The sequence below is a fragment of the Penicillium robsamsonii genome (genome assembly GCF_028829455.1).
Source record: "Penicillium robsamsonii strain IBT 29466 chromosome Unknown utg000001l_segment0_segment0, whole genome shotgun sequence".
Classification (NCBI taxonomy): domain Eukaryota; kingdom Fungi; phylum Ascomycota; class Eurotiomycetes; order Eurotiales; family Aspergillaceae; genus Penicillium; species Penicillium robsamsonii.
Window position 1 is genome coordinate 7365145 of NW_026643219.1, and position 25576 is coordinate 7390720.

General features: G+C 51.0%; 11 protein-coding genes across 11 annotated transcripts; 4 read left to right on the forward strand and 7 right to left on the reverse strand.

The window, feature by feature from the left end:
• Nucleotides 1-77: 77 nt before the first annotated feature.
• Nucleotides 78-2451, reverse strand: N7447_002853 (RIX1/PELP1 family protein; the record flags this gene model as incomplete). Its single annotated transcript, XM_057227128.1, has 2 exons — nt 78-2057; nt 2119-2451. The coding sequence occupies 2 exons, from the start codon at nt 2449-2451 to the stop codon at nt 78-80; spliced, it is 2313 nt and encodes a 770-aa protein (XP_057091144.1).
• A 269-nt stretch (nt 2452-2720) lies between these two features.
• Nucleotides 2721-6437, forward strand: N7447_002854 (uncharacterized protein; the record flags this gene model as incomplete). The annotated part of the gene is made up of 5 exons (XM_057227129.1): nt 2721-2726; nt 2825-2948; nt 3002-3328; nt 3396-4012; nt 4068-6437. 5 exons carry the CDS (start codon nt 2721-2723, stop codon nt 6435-6437), a joined length of 3444 nt encoding a protein of 1147 aa, XP_057091145.1.
• A 304-nt stretch (nt 6438-6741) lies between these two features.
• On the reverse strand, nt 6742-7547 carry N7447_002855 (complex I NDUFA12 subunit family protein; the record flags this gene model as incomplete). The annotated part of the gene is made up of 7 exons (XM_057227130.1): nt 6742-6790; nt 6856-6993; nt 7062-7125; nt 7194-7271; nt 7330-7336; nt 7418-7438; nt 7497-7547. The coding sequence occupies 7 exons, from the start codon at nt 7545-7547 to the stop codon at nt 6742-6744; spliced, it is 408 nt and encodes a 135-aa protein (XP_057091146.1).
• A 147-nt stretch (nt 7548-7694) lies between these two features.
• N7447_002856 (CDP-diacylglycerol--glycerol-3-phosphate 3-phosphatidyltransferase) lies at nt 7695-9401 on the forward strand (the record flags this gene model as incomplete). The annotated part of the gene is made up of 3 exons (XM_057227131.1): nt 7695-7937; nt 7996-8348; nt 8399-9401. 3 exons carry the CDS (start codon nt 7695-7697, stop codon nt 9399-9401), a joined length of 1599 nt encoding a protein of 532 aa, XP_057091147.1.
• A 127-nt stretch (nt 9402-9528) lies between these two features.
• Nucleotides 9529-10323, forward strand: N7447_002857 (HAD family hydrolase; the record flags this gene model as incomplete). Its single annotated transcript, XM_057227132.1, has 1 exon — nt 9529-10323. The coding sequence occupies one exon, from the start codon at nt 9529-9531 to the stop codon at nt 10321-10323; it is 795 nt and encodes a 264-aa protein (XP_057091148.1).
• A 171-nt stretch (nt 10324-10494) lies between these two features.
• Nucleotides 10495-12057, reverse strand: N7447_002858 (ribosome biogenesis protein LTV1; the record flags this gene model as incomplete). The annotated part of the gene is made up of 2 exons (XM_057227133.1): nt 10495-11986; nt 12038-12057. 2 exons carry the CDS (start codon nt 12055-12057, stop codon nt 10495-10497), a joined length of 1512 nt encoding a protein of 503 aa, XP_057091149.1.
• A 566-nt stretch (nt 12058-12623) lies between these two features.
• On the forward strand, nt 12624-14654 carry N7447_002859 (ribosome biogenesis GTPase LSG1; the record flags this gene model as incomplete). The annotated part of the gene is made up of 1 exon (XM_057227134.1): nt 12624-14654. The coding sequence occupies one exon, from the start codon at nt 12624-12626 to the stop codon at nt 14652-14654; it is 2031 nt and encodes a 676-aa protein (XP_057091150.1).
• A 427-nt stretch (nt 14655-15081) lies between these two features.
• Nucleotides 15082-16624, reverse strand: N7447_002860 (uncharacterized protein; the record flags this gene model as incomplete). The annotated part of the gene is made up of 4 exons (XM_057227135.1): nt 15082-15888; nt 15948-16160; nt 16255-16500; nt 16550-16624. The coding sequence occupies 4 exons, from the start codon at nt 16622-16624 to the stop codon at nt 15082-15084; spliced, it is 1341 nt and encodes a 446-aa protein (XP_057091151.1).
• Nucleotides 16625-17446: 822 nt separating this feature from the next.
• N7447_002861 (Spo12 family protein) lies at nt 17447-17895 on the reverse strand (the record flags this gene model as incomplete). Its single annotated transcript, XM_057227136.1, has 3 exons — nt 17447-17534; nt 17595-17684; nt 17747-17895. 3 exons carry the CDS (start codon nt 17893-17895, stop codon nt 17447-17449), a joined length of 327 nt encoding a protein of 108 aa, XP_057091152.1.
• A 463-nt stretch (nt 17896-18358) lies between these two features.
• On the reverse strand, nt 18359-20950 carry N7447_002862 (Sad1/UNC domain protein; the record flags this gene model as incomplete). The annotated part of the gene is made up of 1 exon (XM_057227137.1): nt 18359-20950. One exon carries the CDS (start codon nt 20948-20950, stop codon nt 18359-18361), a length of 2592 nt encoding a protein of 863 aa, XP_057091153.1.
• Nucleotides 20951-21851: 901 nt separating this feature from the next.
• On the reverse strand, nt 21852-23720 carry N7447_002863 (putative serine/threonine protein kinase; the record flags this gene model as incomplete). The annotated part of the gene is made up of 1 exon (XM_057227138.1): nt 21852-23720. The coding sequence occupies one exon, from the start codon at nt 23718-23720 to the stop codon at nt 21852-21854; it is 1869 nt and encodes a 622-aa protein (XP_057091154.1).
• Between the last annotated feature and the right edge of the window lie 1856 nt (nt 23721-25576).

The window sequence follows — 25576 nt, forward strand, 5'->3', positions numbered from 1 at the left end:
AGAGCCTTGAAGTCATTGATTGCATTTCCATGAGATAGATTACATTGGAACGTTTATAAGACCTATAATTACATCGTCTACCCGTCCATTGTGACATCGTCATCCTCTTCATCGGTGTCCGAATCCATATTTAAGGTGGGCATTTCATCACCGCTGTCTTCCTCCTCCTCTGGAGCCTGTGTGGTCACGGTCGTAGATGCGGTGGACACCTGCGTTGAAACCTTGGGGGCCTCGGCGTTGGTTATTGTAGGAGCCGACTGAGAGAAAGGCCGTTGGCTCGAGGTGGTTGAGATAATTTCGTCGAATCGCGCCTTCTTGATCTGAACCTCCTGCTTCTGCGGTGTTGGCTCCTCGGCTGTGGATTCCTCGGTGTAGGTCCGCTTGTGGAAAGTAGGCACAGGAGTTGCGGTCTTCGAATCGTCTGACTTTGGTACTTGCAAGGGCGCCGACACAGGTTGCTTCAGGAATTCAGTAGTCTTTGGGGCGGCGTTGTATCCATCATCGGCCATTTCCTCGTCTGCTGCTTCTTCGTCTTCGTCGACATAGGCGTCAAGCTCGGGCGCGGTCATCAAGATTGGCATCCTGGGACGGACCAGAGCCTCCACCTCCATCTGATCAGCATAAGGCCTAGTCAAGAATGGAATGATGCTCGATCCTGCTCCACGGCCCTTGACTGCCGGGACAGGGTTGAGTACGCTGGCAAACATCGCATTCTTGTCGGAGGTCAAAATGACGGAGCGGTCCATTTCAGCCCTGATGGAGGGCGGAACAAGCTCGGCGGGGATAGAAAGGAACACGGCCTGCAAAAGCCCGGATGCATTTTGCTGAACTTCCAAAAACGGAGAGACTGATTGTGCCTGACGGGATTTCTGAAGATCAGGGTTCAAAAAGGCATCTGCATTAGCTGTTCCTTGTCCGCCCTTTGACTTTGCTTTAGAGTCAGAGCCTGAATTACCCGTGGAGCTGGAATCTCCAGTCGATGGCAACAGATCATTGCAGCAAGAGCGTAGGACGTTCGTCAAAGATACCACGCTCTGTCTCGTCATCGCAGGTCCGTTCACTGGCACCAGAGAACGAAGCAAAGCATAGACTGCCGAACGCAGGTCTCTATTGAACTTTTCGCCCTTGAAAGTCCAGACAGCCTGCTCTAGAATAGTCTGTGTTACTGAGGTCGCGCTGGTGGCCAAGATGCCGACGACGTGGGAAAGCAAGCTCATGCATGCAATGTGAATGCGAGGCAGCTCCATCCAAAGTGCCTCTCGTTCGTCACGGCTAATTTCCTGGTTGAACTGGATACCAGATTGAGACGAAACAGCACCGTTTGGAGGAACAGTGACAGAAGTAAGTCGGGAGGTTAAATCAAGGATACAGCCAATCGGAAGGGCAACTGCAGCTGCGGATGGCATCGCGATGAAATCAGAGAGAATCTGCAGAAGCGCAACCAACCTATCCACGCCCGAGTGCAGTCCACTCCAGCCTGGAAGTCCAAGACCATCTGGGCCCCCGTCGCCCATTTCTTGGCTGTAGTTTGGGCGTGTGTGCACCAGAGTCGCATCGACAGACTCCCACTGCTCTACAACGGCTCGGAAAACGTGGTCTGTAGTTCTGTGGATGGACAAAATCGTCGACTTGCAATCATCCTTCCATCCAGAGCCCGCCTGGTCCTTGGGTGCGCATTTGTGGAGAGAGACAAGCAGCTGCTCAGCTACGTCGATCACCTGCTCCGGGAAATACGCAGGCGAGGAAGAGCCAATTACTTCAACGAGAAGAGTTCGAAGCTGGGCACCAAACGGACGGAAGAGGGTGACATGTCTTGGGATCAATTCCAGCAAGGCGTGCAGGACAATTTCCATGAATGGAGTGTTGGGCTTCGGCTTTCGGACTGAACCCGAGGGAGTCTTCGTGATGGTTGAGACCAGGTTCAAGGCGGCGGTAATGAATCCAGGAAGCTGCGGGGTTGTAATCTCACGGACAAGTGTTGGGTACTGGTATGTGAGGTGGAAGATACGAGTGAGTGTGATAATACACATCTTTCTCGTGGAGATTGGATCCGGTTTCTAGAAACGCATAAGTCCTGGAGCCAACAAAGGTAAATACCGGGTTTGGATCAATCCATACCGAGAGGATGCTGATCAAGCTGCGAACAATAGGCTCATAGCCGCGCAGCATTTCCCATTGACCGGCTTCAACTGTAGCTTTCACCAGAATAACGGCGGTCCATCTTCCCTCAACACTGCGGTCCTGCAACAGACTGGCCAGTCTAGTCTTCAGTTTGTGAATTTGGACGGCATTGTCGGAGTCCGATTTGCCAGATTTCTGGGTTTGAGGAGTAGAGAGCAGCTCAGCGCAATCGTTCAATGAAGTCGCAAGGAACGAAGCTATCGGGGGTAATTGCTCGACCGGGGTAGTTGTCAGGCGATGCGTGATGGCGCGCAAAGTAGTGGAGGACATGGCTATTGGTGCAGACCTATATAACAGGTCTTAATTCCAAAAAAAATAGGCCAATTAATAGAAAAATAAGAGCAGACAAAAGACGAAAGTCTTATCGATAACTTTTTTTTTTCATCAAGAAGCTCGGACCAACATCAACTGTCGTTAAATTACCGTCACGTACGTAATCGCTCTCCACCCCTGGACGATCATCGGGCTTCAGGCTGACGATGTTGGCGATGCTTGATTGCTCTTCTCCCTTTTTAAATCATTCACAACTCTCCTGAATCATGGCTGTAAGTTTCCCCCTTCTGTCCCCTTCAACAAGTGCTTGTTTTCATTTCTTCTAAATCGTTGATACCACCCAGTATTTATGTTGACACGTGCGAACCAGGGAGGCAATGCCGACAAAGGGCAGGGCTACATCGCGGCCTTGGACCAGGCGCGGAGTCAAGGCAAATGGGATGAACTCCCTGAATTGATCCGAAAAGTCACCAAACACGCACCACAAAAAACTTGTACGCCACCGGTCCCTAGTTTCTTGATCTCAACCTAACCGAGCCGTCTCTAGGCCTGATACAGACCGCAACTGCGGAATCGCGTGTGATTGCATATCTTCAACAAAAGTCCTCCGGCGACTCATCTTCTTCCTCGCCGAGTCTCGCCGAGCTGATTCCGGCCCTATTGATCACAATTGAGACTAATGACGGATCACCACAAGAATTATTGCAAGCACAAGTCTGTCTCGGGTGGATTCATTGGGCTTTGAACGAACCTGGACTTTCGGCAGCGCGTCTTCCTAAGGATTTCGCGGTAACTCTTGATAGCTTGGCCGGGGGAGGAGAGCAACTTACCTCGTGGACCGAGGTCTGTTTAGTCAAGGGATGCTACATCAAGGGTATGTTTACTTTGTTTACGTTGTTTACTTCCGGATCTAGCCATTACCGTATCTGACAGAAAGCCAGCAACCGCACAATCCACCGCTGCAGACATCGATGACGCATTGGAGACATATTCATCTCTAATTCCGTGGCTAAGCGGCGGCAAATTAGCCTCGGTCACCACGCCGCAATTCCTGAACTGGTCCGAGTCCCTTCTGGGCAATGGTGCTCTTTTAGCCAGTGATGAAGTGACCAAACATGCACCCTATTCAAATCCTAGACACGCAGATATTGCCTTGCGATTGCTTAGGTTGTGGGCGACTCATCCTGCCGTGAAACACGGGGTCTCTGCTAACAACCCATCGACTGTGGATTCTTTCGGCCTGGCTCCCCGAACATTGGTATGGACTACTTATTACAAGCTTCTCACAGCGGTCCTACAGGGCGGGGTCACATACACCGGCCCCAATGATGGACCGGAGCGCCCACAACTTGCCAGTGAATTGCGCCGTGTAGAGACTATCTACGAGCGCAATCTTCTCTCTGAAGTCATGTTTCCTACGGCCAGCTCGCATAACTCGCAAGTTGAGGAGTGGGTGGAGCAGGTGATCAGTAACTGGGAAGTCTTGTGTGGTCCCGAGTGGCAGGACTCGGACCTCGGCGAAGGAGGTCAGAACGCAGTTGGTCGTAATGTATTGGAGGTGAGTCCAAAAACATATCTTATGAAATCACATGTGCTAACATCCCTTGTCCTAGATTCTGTACCGGGCAGCGGCAAAGTCCTACCACTCTCCTTTGGTGCTTCGACGTCTCTTCCATGTTCATTCTGCTTTGGCAGACTTTGACCTCGCTGTGAAGGCGCTCGATTCCTATATCGAGATTGTCACTGCAGCCAAAGAAAGGGCAGAGAAGTCTACTGCATACGGGGAGCTGGAAAAGGATGAAATATTGCTGCAAACGCTCTCTGAGGGAGTCACATTATTGAGCTGTCTTGGCTCATTAGAAGAGGCAGAGAAAGCCCGAGATCTGACTGAAATTATAAGGGAGTATATCGATAAGCACAATACGCCTACCACCAACGGTCAGGTCAATGGCAATTCTACGAACTTGCCAAACATCCCTCCCTCCGTGCTGGCCTCCTCCTACCGAGCTGTCGGCGTTGGACTTGCCTGCTGGGCAAGCTGGACTCCTGTGACTGAATCACGCGATGAAATCAGAGCTGATGCGATCGAATACCTCGAAAAGAGTCTTGCTCCAGAATTGGGAAGTAGCTCAAACTATGCCTCACTTTACACCCTAGGCCTTGTACTGGCCGAGAACAGAGATTTGGACACTGCAATTGACTATGTCAAGTCAGCTCTGACGCCAAGTACTTCGTCTCCTGTGCTATCTGATGATCTTTCCAAAGAACGTGACTTGGTATCTCTGTGGCATCTGCTTGCACTGCTGCTAAGTGCGAAGCAGGAGTTCGAGATTGCTGGGCGCTCATGTGAGGCTGCATTCGAGCAGTTTCCCCGAGAATTATTCTCGAAGGGTCATCGCGAACGGCATTCATCAAGGAATGCCCAAAACCCCAACCAGCGCCCAATTGCCAGCAGATTGCAAGATAGAGAAAAAGAACGAATTGTCCAAACCCGCATCACACAGCTCGCGTTCGTCGAGCTCCTGGAAGGGCCCGAATCTGCTGTCAACCACAGCACACAATTATTGGGTCTTTTTGGCGCTCTTTTCCACGACCTGAACCTCGAGGCTGGGAGGACTAGAGCCGAGGAAGACTATCTAGTACCGCCAAAGAGCTCCGCCGGAACTACCAAGAGCTTTCGTGGAAGCATTTTCGGCCGAAACAGAACGTCCCAGTTACCAGATCGTCGTGCTGACCAGGGCAATGGTTCTGATGCCGTCATTCCACCCACCCCAGCTATCCCCAATGGTCATATGACAGAGCATCCGTCAATCCAGATCACGGATGAAGATCCTCACAGCCGTCAGGGAAGACCGCCAACGATTGGGAGAGCAGACTCCAAGAAATTGAAAAAGCGAAGTTCAAGCTTTCATAGAAACGAGAGGCCGCGTGTTGAAGAGCCCCCACTTCCGAATGGGGGTGAGACATCCGCAGAAATGGTTGGCATTGCGTTTTCTGGCAACACATCATCAGAGTCCGCGATCTATCCTACCAAAGGCAAACAGCCACTACCGACAATGGCACACAACTTGAACTATAAACAAGAAGCTCCCCCAGCCGGCCATGAGGAGCAACCCCCTATTCAGGATTTCCGGCTCCCAATCGGCCACCGTTTCGACTCTCCTACAAGCGCTGTCACGAAGTTTTCTCTAGTCCAATCCCAAAAGCACGCCTTATGTCTTCTCGTGAAAATCTGGCTTGTTATCGCAGGTCTTTATCGCCGAGCGTCTCTTTTCGACGATGCCCGTGAAGCTTGCGAAGAAGCTTCGAAACAAGCCGCGCGAGTGGAAGCACTTACGGCATCACATGAATCCTCAGCTCGATCTTTTAGCGAGCGCGGCTGGGGTGCTTCAAAGAGCTCTGAGGAGCTCTGGGCTGATGTCTACGCAGAACAGGGCCTCTTGTCCCAGGCTCGATCTAGCCCACATCAAGCCATCAGGCACTTTGAGGACGCGCTACTGCGCGACCGGGACCACCCAACAGCGACCATTGGACTTGCCAACCTTCTCCTGGACATTTGGGATCAGAAATTGGATCCAGAGCCGTCGAATGCCGACGTGGATCCTAACGCCTCACGTCTATCATTGCTGTCGGAGACACGCAAGCCCAAGTCTGCGAAGGCTATCTCAACCGACGACCTCAAGGTATCAACCGAAACCAAGAATGCGGGTCCCGACGAGGCTCCTCTATCTGCACAAGATGTTGAACCTAAGCAACTTCACCGTCTTGCGGCCCGCGATCGCGCCTATGGACTTCTTTCGGCGTTGACAAAGCTCGGAAGCTCTTGGGACAACTCCGAGGCATGGTATGCGTTGTCAAGAGCATATGAGGCTGGTGAGCAGATCGAAAAGCTGAAAGAAGTGCTCTGGTGGTGCATTGAACTTGAGGATCGACGCCCAATTCGGCACTGGTCCAATATCGGTTCCGGTGTCTATGTCCTCTAATGACGGCAACAAAATTCTGTATCTTCTTGTATCTACTGCATTCCCCCCCCCCTCTAGCAACGGATTTTCTCTCGTTTCAACGAGATACCTTGTTTATACTATGAGGGTTATCATCACTACAATTTTTATTGAAGCGCAATCTTGAAAACGGACTTTCTTCGTAAAAAAAAATAAGCACTACTGGCGAAACGTCTTTATATACATTTCCCAAATCAACAAACGAGTTGTCAATGGGTTGAAAGGGGAGAACGGGATCAATTGAACAACAAAAACAAGTGGATTGATTCTGCTACTGCAAATAAATCTACCGCGGAGCAGCGGTGGGAGTCCACGCAACAATCTTGGGCCGGGTGCTAGAGTGACGTTAGTCGATGCACGGGAAAGACCAAAATATTGTACACAGGAATATTGCACGTACGTGGAGTAAGTCTTGAATGCACCGCGGCTCTGGGTCGGGTTGGTGCGGTGGTCGGACAGCTCCCAGGGACGGAAACCGGACTGCATGATCTTGTCGGCGGCCGGGGGCGCGTCAACGAGGTAGGAAATCCAGGCATGCCTTAAATAGGTTAGTTCCACACCATCGCAGGTGAATTGTTGACCCAGTATCTCGAGAGAAGCGCTTACCAGCCAGGCTCGATCTGGGATGCATCATATTCAGCCTCCTTGTAGTCGACCCATCGTGTTCGGACTAAACGGGGAAGTACAATTAGAACCTCCTTTTTCAATGTGATAGTATGAGCTGAAGTGTCTTCTTACGGGGCAATTCCTCCATGTTCTCGAAATATTTGTTTCCAAAGCGGTCGGTTCCGATCAGAGCTCCGGCCTTGGTATCACCTGTAGGAGCGTATTGTTAGTCAACTGCTGGGTAGAAATTGATAGAGTGGCAACGCACCAATGTTCTATATCGCAGCGAACAGGGACATAGGTTAGTCTCGAGCTCATTCAATTGACCTGTTCCGGGGGAGGCGTTCGTAACCGACCTGCATCTGGTGGGCGGCATCCTGTACAAGTGTGTTAGCAACCGAGTTTCCAAAGGGAATATATCGCAGTCATACGAACCTTGAATCCGACCCGACGAAGGTTGCGCAGCGTCCTCACAATAGTCGACATCTTTGCTGGTATAATGTGCTAGAGCGAATGAGATGCGAGAGATTGGCGATTTGAGGTTGCAGGAGGGCGGTGTGTTTGCAGTGTTTGCACCCTGCTCTACCATGGATATCCCGATACAGAAAACCCTCGACCCTCGGATATTCAGACATGTTCGGTCGCATTGGAGGGCAAACGCTTCGTAGCGCTGGGCATCGCCCAGTCGCACGTCAAAGACTGTGTACTCGCCAATTTTCTGCGCATGCCGGTACAGGAGCTGCGACTGCAGCACCCGCTCCTTCACCTCTGGCAGGAATCACCGCGGAGCTAGACCGCATTGCTCCCCGATTCGAGGTGCCTGCGTCTCAAATTCATATAATTGACTCTCCGGCCAATTTCTACTCTACTTTGAAGGTATGTTCTGTCTGTTTGTCTGCTTGAAATTATTTGGGACTAACTTTCAGTTCCGCAGAATAAAATCCGCAATGCCCGGCGGCGCATTTACCTATCTACATTGTACATTGGCAAAACAGAACACGATCTTATCGATACCTTGAGCCAGGCTCTCCGCGGTAATCCGGATCTCAAGGTTTCTATTCTCACAGACGCTCTGCGCGGCACACGGGAGACCCCGCATGCTTCATGTGCATCACTCCTTTGTTCGTTGGTGGAAGAGTACGGACCTGAACGAGTCGAGATTCGAATGTTCCATACTCCCAACTTGACGGGCCTAAGAAAGAAGTGGATCCCTGCCCGCGTCAATGAGGGCTGGGGCTTGCAGCACATGAAGCTGTACGGAATAGACGACGAAATCATTCTATCGGGGTATGTTATATGCAAACTGGGACAAACGCGGGATATTAACATAATCGCAGAGCAAACCTATCCGAGGAATACTTCACCAGCCGCCTAGATCGATACCATGTGTTCGACTCCAAGGTGCTGACCGAATATTACGCTAAAATCCACCATGCAATCTGCAGTCTGAGCTTCCAGGTGCTGCCGGACCCTCAAAACAAATCCAGCTATGTTCTGGACTGGCCTACCGCAAACAAATCTCCTTCTCCTCTTGACGATCCTCAAGAATTCATTGCATATTCTTCGAAGTTTTTGAGCCCGCTCATTCAGGCCTCTGACAACAAACCAGCACTTCCATCCTCATCAAGTCAAACCTACGTATACCCTGTATCGCAGTTTACTTCTCTCCTAATGCCTGATGACACATCTACCGAATACCCTGCCGTGACGACCATTCTCCGTCTTCTGTCGAGCTCATCAGTCTTTGTTGGTGCCCGCTGGCTCTTCACCGCAGGTTACTTCAACATGCACCCTGTTCTTTCCTCCCTCCTAATCTCCAGCACAACCACCGCCTCGAGGACTCCTACCACCACGAAAGGTACTGTTCTAACGGCCTCGCCGTGGGCAAATGGATTCTTTGGCTCTTCTGGAGTCTCGGGGATGCTACCAGCCGCATACACACATCTCGCTGCCCGATTCCTTGACCGCGTCGCCGATGCACACGCAACAGATTCCATTCAACTAAAAGAGTGGCGCAAGGGCACTGTTGGCACGCCAGGCGGATGGACCTACCATGCCAAAGGCCTGTGGGTCACACTGCCGCGTGAGGAACACCCCAGCATCACCTTCGTCGGCAGCAGCAACTACACAAAGCGCAGCTACAGCCTAGACCTTGAGTCCGGCGCTGTGGTCGTGACGAATGATCCGGAGCTGAAACAGAAGCTGGGTGAAGAGACGGAGCGGCTTCAGGAAAATGCTAGCCCCGTCTCGAGAGATGACCTCATGCGAACGGAAAGGCGAGTCGGATGGAATGTGAGACTTTCCATGTGGATTGTAGAGAAGGTTGGCGGCGCCTTCTGATTCTCTTGGTCTTTTGTATAAATATCTTTTGAAAATAATAGCGAATCTGTAATATACTGTGGTATAGAGTGATGTGGTAGTTGAAGCTATCACGCCATCGAAGAATATCTCATCTGAGTCATACACTATGAATCACTTCTATTTCAATTGTGAAAACCAAAACAACACCGGAATTACCACAATTCGAGCCATCTCCATGGCTATTCGGGAAACTATCACCTCAAAATACTGGTTCGGCTTCGATCTAGATGACACGCTCCACGATTTCCGAAGAGCCTCGGCCGACGCCTCAACCCGTGTCTTCGAAATCATTCACAGTTCAGACAACAAGACCGGCGTAGATATTCTCAGGAAAACATATCAAGATATCCTGCGCAGTGCAACCGCAAATGCCTTCACAGATGGCAGGACCTCAAGCGAGTACCGGCGCGAACGGTTCGAGCATCTTCTCCAGGTGCACGGGCTCATTGATAACGCTCTGCTAAATCGTCTGTTAGAGGTATATCGAGACTCCCTACGCGAAAACTTGACTCTCAAGGCGGGTGCATTGCACCTTTTGCAGACATTGCGAAGGCTGGGAAAGAAAGTCATTGTCATTACTGAGGGCCCGGCAGATGCGCAGGAGTGGACAGTCCAGGAACTCGGGATACGGTCTTATATCGATATCCTTGTGACGACGAACGAGGTCGGCAAGTCTAAGGTCGATGGGCTGTTTGGTGTTGTGCTGGAGAAATATGGTATTGCCGCTGAAGATATTGTATACTTTGGTGATAATGTGATTCGCGATGTGCAGGCTGCGCGGGAGGAGGGGATACCGGCTGTTCTTTATGATGAGAAACAGCAGTCCCAGTTTTATGATATCAGTGCATTACGAGTGAATTCGTGGGCTGTTGTAGAAAGGGTACTCGTCCATGGAGAGTAAGGATACACAATAGAGCATTGAGACATAAACATAACTTTTGGTCTAGCCATCAAGAGATATCAACCCTAACGCACAGGAATGCCGTAATAAATAAGTAATAAAAAGCCAAACGCCATGTCATGACTGGGGGTTCCCATTGGGTGTCGTCTCATATGCAGTGCAAATCTTCATCTAAGCTGTTCCGGAGACTTTGCCCTTGGTGCCTCGAATTCGAGCGGGGCCGAGACCGGATCGCACCTCGTCGAGCATTTTGATGCCAATGGCCTCGTTACCATTCTTGCCACGCTTGTGCTTGGCACCGTGGCGCTTCGCCTGTCCACTAGTGTTGGGGTCCCAGGTGGAGAGGAAGTCGTCCATGACGTTGTTGAAGGTGCTGCGGCTGTGCACGGCTTCGCCGTTACCATCGATCAGACTGGGAGCCTGGGATGATGCGGTGGACATGCCCGTCATGCCGGTTGCACCTGTCATTCCGCTGATCATGGACATGTTGTCATCGTATTCGTCTTCCTCGTCAAGAGAGTAGAGCTGCTCAACCTTGTCAAATCGATCGTCGAGGAGACGGTGACCGGCAGTACGAGCCAGAGCGGACGAGGTCATCGAGTACGCAGACGGGTTAGTCAGAGCACCCTTGCGCTTCTTCCGGCGAATTGGTGTTCCGCCAATAGTGAAGGCAGTTGATGCCATCGTCTGTGACTCTGCGATTGTGGGTGCAGCCGGTGCGGGAGCATTGCCGGCCTTGGCATCTTTCTTGAATTTGGCGAACTCGCTCATCCAACTCTGGTCAGTGGGCTGCATATCGGGAGCCGGCTTATCAGGCTCAGGCATCTCGCTGGGGTCCATTGGTGGATTCATAGGGCCTTCTGGCAGTTCATCATCCACTGAGCGATCAGCCTTGGTGCTGTCCGGCTGCACGGGCGCTTTCTCCGTAGCATCCGACTCCCATCCCTCATCTTCGACGTCGTGGTCAAACAGAGAATCCTCCCAATCGCCCTCATCCACTTCCTCTGCATTGGCTGTTAATTCGCCAAAGATTCCGTCGGCGTCGCCCTCCTCCACGAAGGCCTCGTCCTCCAGCGCCTCCAGCGCTTCGCGCAGCCGCGGGTCCATGTCAGGCTTGAATCCAGCAATTGCGTCTGGTACATTCTGCTGGTCCTGATAGGTTGGCTTGCGAATATAGGACGAAGCAGTTGAGCGCATATCACCATATTGCGAGCCATAAAGACTGGGGGCGACGGAGGCGCTCTGATCATAGGTATCTTTATCCACCAGTGAGACCTGTCGCAGTGCGTCTTCCAGCTTCATCCCTCGACCAGCCCTGCCCTTGGCCTTCTCATTCTTGGCTTCAACAAAGTACGCATCTCCGGTGCCGCTTCCCAGCTCGCGCAGATGCTGCATGTAATCGTAGTTGGAGTCATCGTAGTAGACGCCGTAGTTGGCGGCCTCGCCCTCATTTTCACGAGCACTGTCGCCGTATTCGGTGTGGAGATCAGACAAGTTTGGCAACTGCTTCTTCGAGGTGCTGGCGGAAGACGATGCGGGTGCAGGCGCGGGCGCGGGGCCTCCGACCTGGTACAGGAAACGGTCATCCGCACTGGTATCGTGGATCAACGGATCATTTTGAGAGCGGTGAAAGAGCTGGAACTTGCTCGCGTTCTTCTTGTCACTATGGGCGTGTTAGCTTTGTCGCCATAATCATCCTCACGTCTATACGTACATCCACTGTTTGGGCGGCATCTTTGGTATGGTCAACTTTTTGGTATCGCAGAAAAAAAAGGGAAAAAGTGGGATTGATAGGGTCACGTGTGTCTTATCGCCCCTCGTTCTCCGGGGTCCTCAGAATCTTTGAACTGTATACGTTTAATGGAGCACTTGTTTGGAATTTCCACTCGATACTCGTTTAATTTTGATTTGACTCAGTGTGCAACTTCGCTTGGAGACTTGGGTATTCATTGGGCTCGGCGCTTTAAGGAGGCCCGCATCAATAGTACTATGCCATAGATTGGACAATAAACCCTAGCTATAGACTATATTGTTAAGCATAGATGGCTTTGATAATTGTATATTCAATAAGCTACACCCATATAATACGAATAAAGCAATGAAACCGTGCAAAAAGTACAGTAGACATGGCCATATACTTGCCTACAACATTGTACAGGCCGGATAGAGGGGGCTGAGTCAGCGTTATCTTATCCGTCTGAATAATCCAAAATTCCCTTTTCAGGTGGGGGTTGTGCCTCCTCGACTTGATTTTTTACTTTCTTCAATTTTTCTTCAATTTCATCTTAAGCATCGCCATCATGGTTTTGCCTAAATCCAAGAAATCTATGGGACTGGGTGCCAGTCTCATGAACGATCGGTTCGGAAAGGGCAAAGCATCCTCTCTGAAGAAGGTCTCTCACAATAATGCCATCCAGCGCACAGGTGTCAATGGTGAAACCTACGTCACCAACGAGGCAAAGGAGGCATCATGGGTCAAGATGCGCAGTATCACTGAGCAGGCCGCACTCGACGAATTCCTGAGTACTGCCGAACTGGCCGGAACTGACTTTACCGCTGAAAAAATCAACAACGTCAAGATCATCCACTCCGATCAGAAGAACCCCTTCCTTCTCACCCCCACCGAAGAGAAGAAGGCTTTCATTAAGCACCAGAAGAACAAGGACCGCCTCACTGTTCCCCGACGACCCAAGTGGGACCAGTCCACGACTCGAAATGAATTAGAAACGATGGAGAAACAAAGTCTGTTGGACTGGCGACGAGGACTGGCCGAGCTGATCGAGAACCACGATCTGCTGATGACTCCATTCGAGCGCAATCTGGAGGTCTGGCGCCAACTGTGGCGTGTCATTGAGCGGTCCGATCTTATCGTGCAGATTGTCGATGCGCGAAACCCGTTACAGTTCCGTTCGGAGGATTTAGAGAGTTACGTCAAGGAGATTGATCCTCGAAAGCAGAACTTGCTGTTGGTCAACAAGGCGGATATGTTGAGTCTGAAGCAGAGAGAAGCTTGGGCTCAGTACTTTGAGAAGAACAAGATCAACTTCCGTTTCTTCTCGGCTCACCTCGCCAAAGAGAAGAACGAGGCCCTCGCCGCTTTGGAGGAGGAATATGACTCTGATGCTGAAATTGCCAAGTCAGCGCAAAAGATCAACTTGGAAATACACGCCACTGAAGACGATGGATACAAGAAGGAGGAGACAGCAGAGGAAGAAAGAGCCAAACTTGCCGATCCTGAACGCTCGCTTGGGACACATATTCTAGACACTGAAGAACTGGAAGAACTTTTCCTGGCCAACTCCCCGGAATCACTACCGCAAGATGACGAGTCTGGCGAGACCAAGCGTAAGACCACAATCGGTCTGGTCGGTTACCCCAATGTGGGTAAGTCCAGTACCATCAACGCCCTTCTCGGTGCGAAAAAGGTCTCTGTCTCTGCCACGCCCGGTAAGACCAAGCATTTCCAGACTCTCTACCTCTCCCCCGAGATTATGCTGTGCGATTGTCCTGGTCTCGTGTTCCCCAACTTCGCTACCACTAAGGCCGAGTTGGTCGTTAACGGTGTGCTGCCCATCGATCAGCAGCGCGAGTTCACCGGTCCCGCCGGTATTGTCGCCAAGCGTATCCCCAAGCATTTCATTGAGCAGGTGTACGGTGTAAAGCTCAGAATGCGTCCCGTCGAAGAAGGCGGCACTGGTGTCCCCACTGCCAGCGAGATTCTGCGTGCCTATGCTCGCGCCCGCGGTTTCTCTACTCAGGGTATTGGTCAGCCCGATGAGTCCCGCGCTGCACGATACGTTCTCAAGGACTATGTCAACGGCAAACTTCTCTGGGTCAATCCTCCCCCAGTTGCCGAGAACGAAACTCCCATTGATACCGTTGAGTTCAACAGCGACCTATACGACCTCGCTCATCTTCCCGAAAGACGCCGAGCCCAGCTCACGCAGGCCAAGATTGGAAAGCATACCGCAGGAGATCTCACTGCGGACCCCACCGGTGAAGTCGACCCAGAGAACCCCCATGATCCAGTCCAGATTTCCGTCGAGCCGGAGCTCGGTCGCACCTCCCGCAACCTTGATACGGGCTTTTTCGGCTCAGAAACCGGCCCCTCCGCCGGCCGTCTGACCCTCCCCTTCCAGGCTCGCTACACTCAACAGGGCCAGGAGATGCGCAAGGCGCCCACAGGCCGCAAGGAGCGCATGATGGTTGCTCTTGAGCGTGGTGTGGATGTCTCTGAAGTGAAGGGCAGCACCAACACCAAGAAGCACTTCAAGGCAAACAAGCGCCTAGCCAAGGGCAAGCGCAACAACCCTGAGGATGACGACTACTAAAAAGTGTTTTTTTTTTTTTGTATTTCCTTTTGTTGCATTGTTGCTTGCGCTCGCAGGTCGAGGGAGATCCTACCGCTCCTTCTCTACTCTACGAGGTATCATTCTTGGGCTCATGATGAATGAATTGATAAATGGTCCTATATATGGGATTTGCATGTCATGTCGGGGAAGGTTTTATGTCCATGTCCATGTTCATGTTTGTTGAGGAATCATCTTTTTGGCGTTCGGATTTTACGAGTTGAATAACGATTTATACCAGTCATTCATTCACTTGATTTTACATCACTTCTCTTCCACCGTAAGACTATCAAGTCAAACATAAGACTCCACTACCAAAACCCAAGTAAAAACGGAGCAATGTTCGTGCATTCTTCGACCGAACTAAGCAGCAGACTATATCATAAACTAGGTATATCTATCCATGATCTCAAAGGTGACTCTTAGGCTTGAACCCAGAAGCAACAAGCAAACGATCCGCCTCCTCACGCTGCCAGTTCAACTTGGCAGTTACCGCATCCTTGCGAGTCTTGTTCTCCCGCTTACCCAACTGCTGCAAGTGAACCTCATCAGGACCATCCGCAATACGCAGAGTACGAATACCAGCCCACAAGTACGCAAGCGGGGTATCCTGGCAAACACCAGCGGCACCATAAGCCTGCACGGCCCGATCAATGACAGTAAGCGCAGTCTGAGGAACTAGAACCTTAGCCTGGGCGATCTCCTTCAGCGCACCCTTGGCATTACCCTGATCAATCTTGATCGCAGCATTCAGAACAACGAAACGAGCAGCATCAATCTCAATCCGCGACTTGGCAATCCACTCGAGGATAACGCCGTGCGCAACTAAAGGCTGGCCGAACGTCTGTTTGCGTTTGTCGTTGACACGGGCAATCATCCACTCGAGCGCACGCTCAGCGGCGCCAATCGTACGCATCGCGTGGTGGATGCGACCGGGTCCCAGGCGACCCTGGATAATCTCGAACCCACGACCTTCACCAAGGACCATGTTGGAGGCGGGGACGCGGACGTTCTTGAATGAGATGTGGCCGTGGCCGTGTGGCGCATCGTCGTATCCGTATACAGTCAACATTCGGTGCACCGTGATGCCGGGGAGTCCAGCTGGGACGAGGATGACGGATTGCTGCTTGTAGGTGTCTGGGTTGGAGGCGTCGGTCTTGCCCATTACCAGGTAAATTGCGCAGCGGGGATCACCGGCGCCGGAGGACCACCATTTCTGTAGTTGGGTTAGAATTTGGGGATAAGTGGGTTATTGGGGTGATAAAAGATACGTACCGAGCCATTCAGCACGTATTCATTACCTTCCCGACGAATCTCAAGCTCGATATTTGTGGCATCGCTAGAGGCGACGTCCGGCTCGGTCATCAGGAAAGCAGAGCGGATCTTGCCCTCTAGCAGGGGTGCAAGCCATTGCTTCTTTTGTGCGTCGTTAGCATACTTGGCGAACACTTCCATGTTGCCGGTATCTGGGGCAGCATTGTTGGTAGCCTGGTGATAGACATGGTGGTCAGCGATCAATCATATTAGTTCGGAGGAGCTCCCCGCGATCAACATAATCCAGACAAAGAACAGAATAACCCACCTCCGAGGCGATCTTGCTCTTGCCGAGCAACTCGGCCATCAATCCATACTCCAAGTTTGAGAATCCAGCGCCCTGGGTGAAGTGGTTCTTAGGCAGGAACATGTTCCACAGACCGAGCTTCTTGGCCTTCTCCTTCAGGCCCTCCAAGACGGCGGGGTTGGTGGTCCATCGCTTCTCGCCTTCACCGAGCTGGGCTGCGAAGACTGTGTCGGCGGGGATGCAGTCTTTTTCAACGAATTCCTCAACCTAGAGTTATGTTAGCACTGGTTATTAAACAAATGGTTGGGGTATTTACCAGATCAAGGGTCCGCTTGGCCTGTTCGCTGACGAACGGCTGGGCAATAGGGGGAATACGAGATGAAGCAGACATTTTGAATTGTGATTATTCCAAAACAGAGTCTCGAGAATATAAGGGAAATATAAAGAGGTCAACCCTCAATTGCGGAGAAGGTGGAGAAGCCGACGGATTATGTTCAGCCTCGGCTCAGGACTAACCGGTCAACTTGTCAGGTTGTCTACATTCGGCCACTTCTCCGATACCTTTCGGATATGTGTACAAGCTAATCATTCGATTGCATAAATAGAGCTGAAACATCGTGTATCCAGAGCAAAATCAATTCGAAAGGGAAATTCAAAGTCAGAAAGACACCTAGTCACTATGACCCTAATGCATCGAGTTCTGAAGATTGCAGTTTCTGCTGTATCTAGTCAAGGGCACTCATGCTCAAGAATAACCAACTATTCAGTCTATACAGGGTTTTTAATGCAAACGTTACTAAAGGACCTCGGGAAATATAACCATAGAGAAAATGGAGCGAGGTCAGGAGCAGTCCTAAGGAGTTAGTAGTCTGAAATACACAACTACGCCAACCCAAGTGATCAAAAAAACAAAAATCCCAAGTCATTGCATTCCAATGTGCTCCATGAGATATCCCAATTACAGTTCCATCCATCCCATACCCCGTACACAAAACAAAAAGGCATTGCAGGTCATCACAAAAAAAAAGAACATGGAAGAATACCAACTCAAGGCCCGATATCCAAGATCTCAAATCTGCCTCTCCTCAATGCATCCGACCCAGCGACCGGCGCCGAGTAAAAGAGATTGAAGGAAAGACCATAGAATCAAAGTCCGAGTGGAAAGAAGAAAAAGAAAAGAAGAAAAAAGAAACATCTCAAAGACCGAGGTCTTCTAATTTTCAGTCCGACCCTGTTCGGCTGTGGATTGCTCGTAGCTCTTCTTGCCGAGCTTAGCGAACAGCGACTGGGGCTTGCCGGCGCTGGAGAGTGTTAGTTTAGGTCCAAAAGAGTCTCAAGTATAGCAGAAGGAAATCACAAACTTCTTGAACCGCTTGCCCTTGATATCGCTCAACTTCTTTGTACAGGGGCTCATGATATCGTCTGAGGGGGAGACGTAGGAGGCAGGTTGTCTGTGATGGGTTAGTTTTTTGTATAATTGAATTATAAGAGAAAGAACGCTGGGAATACTCACTCCTCGCCTGTGACTTTGTCCTGCAACACCTGGCGGTGGTATTCCATTGATGAAATGTCCGAACCCTTCAGGTCGGTCTTGTCGCTCGCGTTCAGGCGGGTGTTGGTTGAGCGGTCGGCCAGAGGCTGAGCTTGTGTGGTGGCGTCCATTTTGATATGTAGAGATTTGGATGTGGAGAGATGTACAGTGTGAGATTGAGAGAAGGTTAAGAACAAGGCGGATAAGATGAAAAAGGTCGACGGGTTTGGAGAAAAATGGGAGATTGTTGGCTGGGCAACCGAGTATGACGCCACATAATCCCGCAACACCGTGGATATTCCAATGTTGCTACTAGACATGGAAATGTTACAGGCTTTGTTTATTGATTGTCTTTTGATTGTCTTTTGATTGTCTTTTGATTTAAGGAATTCAAATGAATCTAATAATGGTCACAGTAAACAAATCAAACATAGTAAACATAGTAAACATAGTAAACCAGTGGGAATCATATCATCTAAACATTGATAGTACACGCAATAGGGTACAGTGTACAGCAAAGCAGTAATAAACATCAGTATGTACGGTCATAAAAATACGGCTAATGCCATTATAGCCATTACAGCCATTAAACGATCACAGCTCAGGCGACCGTGCATTATCGGTAACCGGGTCGACATCAGCCGTATCCATATCCAGGTCAGCAGGGCGCCCATTCAATACAGGTGGCGTACTGTGAGCACGGGGTAGCGGTGTCCCCAGAGTAGGCAAAGACATAGACTCGGGAGAGGTAGGTTCTTTCACCTTCTCTAACTCCTCCACATCTCGATCTGTTGGAGAAGACGACGTAGGAGTCGGCGGGGAATAGGCCGCGGTTGGGCTAGCAGCGCTATCTTGGTCGGACGAGTCAGAGAGATTTCTGCGATGGCCATTGTTCTCGCGGTACGAAGATGAAGCTGGGCGTGTCGACCCCGGGCTAGCCGATGGAGAGGCAAAAGGTGGAGATGAAGACCGCAGACTGTAGGACCGCGCGACCATTCTTTGAACGGCGGGGAATTCCATATAGTTGTTTCCCGACCCCCGCGAGAATAAGGCGAGGGCAAAACAGCAGAGGACCATGATGCTCTGGATCACGGTGACTCGCTTTTGGAAAACTAGTTCGTCGGCAAGGACACCGAGCTGCCTGCTGAGGGAGTGGACTTCTTGGTGGTATTCCATGCGCTGGTGCTCAAATTCAAGAGCAACGGACTTCCAGACGTGGTCGTACTGCTCGCGGAATTCTTTCAATTCGTTGAGCACAGTTACATTGAGGTTTTCAAGGAAGGTCGAGGTCTTTGCTAGCTGCCGCTTCTCAACCTTGTTGAACGCATCACGCAAGATGCGAGACTGTTCCTCAATATAAAGAAGAGACAAGGTCGAGTTCGATTCAAGCATCTGGAGCCGCTTGTGGACAGATTTGAAGAAGGATTCTTGGGTCGTGGGGTTTGCAGATGGCGGTTGAGTGTTTGTAGGTCTCGTCGACTCTGGGGGAGGAATGTTCTGCTCCTCTTTAGGATGGGTTGTGGCTTTCCCTGTCTCGGATGTGGCGTTCTTCTGAGTAGGCTCCGAAGATATGCTTGAGGCATCCGGAGAGGTCACGGCATTTTTGGCAGGCTCACCCTGCTTTCGAGTATCCTCGGCCTTTGGTGTGGGAAGTGGTCCGACATTGGTCGCGGAGGGACTGCCTCCAACTGCAGCAGTAGAGTTCTGTTTCGGTGGTAGATTGGTCTGAGCCACTCTGTCTGACGTCGGAGTTGCAACAGGTGGCCCATCATTAATATCGCACATATCGTTGAGTTTCGCAAAAGGTGACACAGCCTCTGATAGAGGGATCGGACAAATCGCATCCACTATGAGGCCAGGTTCCACCGCAGGAATGATCTTCTCGACCGGTACCTCGACGGGCTTGGTTTCCACATCTTCGGGAAGCTGATTAGCTTCACTGGCCTCCAACTCCTCAACCTCGGCGCGGTCAGAGCTCTCGCCATGCTTGTACTCTTCCATCATGGTGGTACCATGCACCCGAATTAAGCTGACGGGACAGAAGAACTCATGCCCATAGTGCGTAAGGAACTCAATTCGAAGGTATCGAGCCCAGATAAGCGAGTTCTCTACTGCGAACGCTTGCACCTCACGAGTGTTGCGTGCCTCATAAACCCCAAGTTCCTTCCACTGGTCTGGTTTCGCAGGATACCGATCCGAGACACTCACCCGGAATGTATGGAAGATAGAGCTGAAAAACTCATAGTTTGCAAGAACAACCGTATCAACCAGGATATCATCGCACAGTTCCAGGATAAGAAATTTGTTCTTAGCGCGACACTCGTTAAGCATATAGCTATCCTTATTCTCAATGAGCACAGAAGACGAACCCTTGCACTCGGGATTCGTCTTCAACACTGTAGCCGCGCAGTCAAAGGAAGCATAGTTGAATCGCTCCTTGCAAGTAGTGCCAGCATCCTTACGGCGCGACGTATCTCTCTGGAGCGCACCCTGTCCATGTACATCCCCGCCACCTCTTCTACCCGCATTCCCCGCCTGTCCGTCACGCGACGGGATATGCGAGCCCCAAGCGGTAGGACTAGCCTCGGGCGTCTCAGCGCCGAAGCCACCAAAGTCCAACTCGATCTCGGAATCGTCACCCAGCGAATCCAATGCATTATTAATTCCTGTTGGCTGTCGACGGTCTTCCTTTCCAGCTGCCGCGGCACGTCTGCTCCCTCCGACATTCTCGGCTGATTGTCCGACCTTCGCTAAATTCTGCTTCTTCCAGTCCTCAAATGAGAGGAAACTAGCACCGTCCAATAGCGAGTCTGTGTCTTGGTCCTGTTCTGCGTTCTGATCTGGAGTCGTTTTAGCTGTCGCTTCTGGCGTCCCGCTCGAGACGGCAGATGAATTGACGACTGGATCGTTGGCTGCTGCACTTAGATCGGGTGATACCGAAGCAAGATACATATCGCGACCCGGTCCCCAGCGCGTCTCCAGACATGGCGGCAGGTTGAATAGCTCCGCCTCTGTCTGCCAGGTAGTCTTCGTCGAACATGTTGTCACCGGTGTAGTGGGGAGAGCAGCTTGCGCGCCGTTTGTGGGCGGCTGGGCGGTCGCAGTGGAGAGCGCGTTATGGCAGAGGGCCAAAAGGACTGGGGCTGGGTATATCCAGAAAGTCAATGACCGGCCTGCGGTCAGCATGCTGTCGGTCTGATGATCAGATAGTCACACTTGTATAGCTCCCTGAGTTCAGCTATGTATTCGACCGCGCTATGCGCATTGTGACTGGGGGTAAGAGCAGTTGACTCGGGAGATTTTTATTTATTTCTTTAAGTGCGAGATATTGCGACTGACCAACCCCAAGCTTGCCGACAAATAGCGGTCTCCAGAAAGGAATGGGGAATGGGGCAAGAGGGGGACCAGTGGCATCTACGGGCTCAACGGGCTCAACGGGCTCTGACCGCCTTTCGAAGAGGGATATGGTACAATATTATGCCCAGATGCGACTACAACAGACTACGAATCTACTAATTTACAAAGAACCCAATTCTTCGCGGATGGTAATCAATTTCCCTTTTGTGCCAAATAACTAGTTACAGTACAACACGAAGAGAAAACGGCCGCGTTTCAAGTCATCCTGCTAGGCCAGATCGACTTCACCGCAACTCATTCCACCTTTTCCCTGAAGAATCCACGCCAACCATGTAGTTCGTATGCGAAGAAGGTCTCCCGCCAGAGTCATATATCCACCAGCGCATTCCGAGCCAGCCTTCTAACCTTTTTGTGGTTTTTCGTATTCGTTGTCTCCGTCCGTGTCCGTGACCCTCGGTCTGATATTGTACAGGAAGAAAGAATAAAAAAAAACAGTTTGGACGAAGGAGGGTGATGCAATGCATGTGGCAATGCACCGTTGAGGACGGACGGAAACAAATGAAACACTCAATCCGAGAACAAAGAGACATAAGACAAAGCGGAACATTAATTTATCGTGGGTAATTTTGAACTTTTTTTTCCCAACTGAATCGAAACATGCAAGCAGACACCAACATTGAGGGGAGTAGAGGGTAAAAGTAGAGGGAAGTGCGAGGGAATGTCGAGAACCCTAGAAGTGAGTCTCATGCCACCCACCGACGAGATCAAGATCGTCATCGACGCTTCCATCGTCAGGAGGTAGGAAACTTTGGGAGACATTGCTGCGCCAATCTTGTTGTTCGATCAAATGGCGGCGGCGATTGTCCACGGGCGATGCGGGCTTGGTTTTCGTCTGGTGGTATCCGGAGGTGCCTCGACCCCAATCGTGTCGCCGACTGTTCGCAGCAACGCTCTTGGGACCAAACACCTCACGCGACTTGCGAGGCTTGTACTTGCGCGATTCGTCCTCGGGTTTGTACTTGCGTCGCACCTCACCAAGCATCGACCACTTATCAGCACTAGACTGCTCGGGTGGGGAATTCCGCATGGGGCGGGGTGTGCTAGAGTCACTGTCTTCGTCCAGAGAAAGATCCCCTAGTACATGAGGTTCCATCTTCAGATCCACATCTGAGCCTTGAGAGCACTGGTTGAGGGAAGCGGAGTCCGGCTCGCGCAACCTTGGGATGGCAGCTCCCTGGCTCTCTTGACTCCAGCTGCGAGAGTTCTGCTCCCGTCGTTGTTGCATCACAGCCAGATCCTCATTCTCGGACTCCTCCTCGTCCCACATGTCGCACCAGCTCTTCGAGATCTTGTCGGCAGATTTGTTGTTGCCAAAGACCATCGACAAAGAAGGCAGGGGCTTTGTTGCATGAGACGGCAGTGATCCGGTGATGGAAACCGGATCAGAGCGAGGAAGACGCGGCACCTCACGCTTGCGAAGGTTGAGCAAAACGAACGATTCACTGAGCTGAGAGTCCAGAACAGAAGCTACTGATGGAGTTTCCATATGAGACGAGAACCATGAGCTTCCCGCAGCTTCGGAAGCCGGGAACAGATCCTCGGTATAGCTCTCGTTGTCCGGGATGGCAGATAGTTGTCGAATAGCCTGGGGAGGGCTCGACTGGAGCGCCTTTGCCCAGGGGAAAGAATCTCCCTGGTTAACAAGGGGGCTCTGGAGAGAGGGGGTGCGAAGAGGTTCGCGGTTGGCGCTGGCGGCAACCACCTCGCGATCTTCGGTGCAAAACTCATCGAGAGATTCGTCGTCGGTAGTGAAAGAGACGGCGCGGAGAATGCAATCACGCACCTCCGACAAGGACCTCTTGGAGGGATCAATGGTCAAGGCATGCGTCAGAATCTCGTAAGTATCCTGGGACATGTTGGGGAAGATATCGAACAACGACTGGCGATCGCGCACGTAATCTGCAAAGAGTACATCGGACTCGGTGGGGGTGACAAAGGGATTCCGGGCAAACAGAATGTTCAACAGACAGATACCCACAGACCAGATGTCGGCCTTAGCGGGAGAGTATCCTGTCGTGCTCGGATCATATTGCTCGGGGGCCATGTAGCGGTCACTGCCAACACACGCCTCGTGACACCACGAGTCTTCGGTAGCGAGACCAAAGTCGCCGAGTTTCATGGAGCCATCCTGTGTCAGGAAGATATTCTCCGGCTTGATGTCACGGTGATACAAGCCTTTGACATGCATGAAGTCGACGGCACTAATCAGCTGAAGCATGAAATCCCGAACGTGCTCAGTCTCCAATGGACCACGATTAAGGCGGATGGCCTCGTATAGATCGCCATTGGCGCAATACTCCAAAACAAGATATTTATGAGTCTCGGTGTCGAATGTATGAACCAAGTTGACCAGGTTCGGATGGAAACCAAAGCGTCGGTGACACTCTAGTTCTTCGAAGCGATCGTCATCGGAACTCGTTGAGGGGCCCTTGAGTAGACGTTTGATAGCAACGTCTTGGCCTGTCTGGGTATCCATGGCAAGGAATACCATTCCAAAAGACCCATGGTTGAGGGGGGGCCACAGTTCGAAAACGATCATCCAAAAGTTGGCCCTCAACGAATTCTTCTTTCGAGCACTCCATGATCGACATGTTGGCCTGATGATTCCGAGAAGGACGGATTCAGAGATGAGATGAAATGGGGGAGCGGAATGATGTGATGCTCCAACAAAGAGATGAAGTGAAAACAAATCTATGGGCCGCTCAAAAGAACACTGGCGCGTGTTCAGAATGCGTTGAAGTGTGATAAGCAAAAAGCAACCAGGCTAATGAAGATTAAAGACAACGAAGAGAAGTATCAGGCGCGGGATCCAAGATAGATAGGGATGGACGAAAAGAAGAGCCGGGTGTAGTCGGGAGATTGAGGTGAACGGAATCCTGACTGGCTCGAAAGGTCATATAAAAAGATGTACTGGTGAAAGTTGATAGACAGATGAAAAGAGGAGAGAATGATGGCGCAGTGGCGCAGTTGAATGAACCCGGACAGGGGTTGTTGACGCTAAGGAAATGGGTAAAGACCGTTATGTGCTCATTTGTATTTCGTTTTTCGTTGGTTAACGGGAAGGGGACCCAGGTGGACGACACGAATGTGTCAAGAGATGGACAAGTGTTTGAAAGTCGGCCTGATACCGGACGAATTGAAGAGAGTTGAGATAAAGCGCTGCGTAATATCGTAATTGAAAAAGGTCAAAGATGTATATGAGAAGAAGAAGAAGAAAAGGAATCCTATGAACACCGGGTTCAAGGTCGAAGGCTATGACTCAAGTTGAAGATAGTTGAGATTAGTGAGTCATGAGAGGCCAGATAGAATTATTGGCGCAAATTGGCTGGGCGAATTGAGGGATCCGGTAGAGCACCCTTCTAATCCAAGCAGGAAAAGTAGAGATACTCGTTGCCAGGTTGCCCCTGAGGTATGAAATTCCCGAAGTGCTCTCACGACAAGGTTCGACCGAGGAAACGTATGGTTACCCGCAACGCAGGCAACACCTTCGTGTATATTGAAGTGACGAAGGCTAGAGGTATTGATAGCACAATGGGTATCCGACAGACCAAGATTTGGACCCTTTTATCAAGTTGATGGAAGTGAGTCACCCGAGCTTAGGGTGGACCCGGAAGACCGAGGGAAAGGGGTTTAGGACGGCAAGGCGAGAGAGATACTCTTTGCTCAAGGCGAATCGGGATCAGACCTTGGAGCTTGGATGTTGTCGAGAGAGAAGAGTATAGACCGTCCAGGGTTGGTAGTGTCTTGAAGTTAATGGCAAGCAGACACAGCGATCTTGGCAACCTTGGAATCGTAGGAAGTGATAGAAAGGTGACGGATAAGTGATGGCAGACAGAGGATCGGAGAAGGTGGAAAGGCGGGAGAGATGGAATATAGGAGTAGCGAAAAAAAGAGATGATAGAAGAGGAAGATGGATGATGGTATAAAGGAGAGATAGAAGGAGCCAGGGAGAGAGAGGTGGTGTAAAGCCCGTGAGGGGAATTGGAGAGGCGAACTGATTGGCTGTACGGTCTGGTACCGTAACATACCGGTCTTCCCTCGTGGGCTGTTCATCCGTGTGATCTGCACCGCCCACCTAATTTGACTGGCACCCGAGGTCCTTGGCCCGTTTCCGTCTCCCGGGGAAACTGGTAACGTACGGAATGAATACTGGTATTGTAATGGTCCAATCGACCAGGCTCTCCAAGTTTCATGAACCTTCCAGGCATTCCTTATCCTTGGTAAAGGCGTCAGACGTCTACGTGATATTTCCGTTGTCAATCCATGGATGGATTTCCACGTTGGAATCGGTTTATCTACGATAAGATGATAACGCTGAATCCCATTGTTGGCCGGTCCAATCCGAAGTTTGGTGTCCATCACATCATCTACTTCAATTTTCAGATTTCAGGCTTC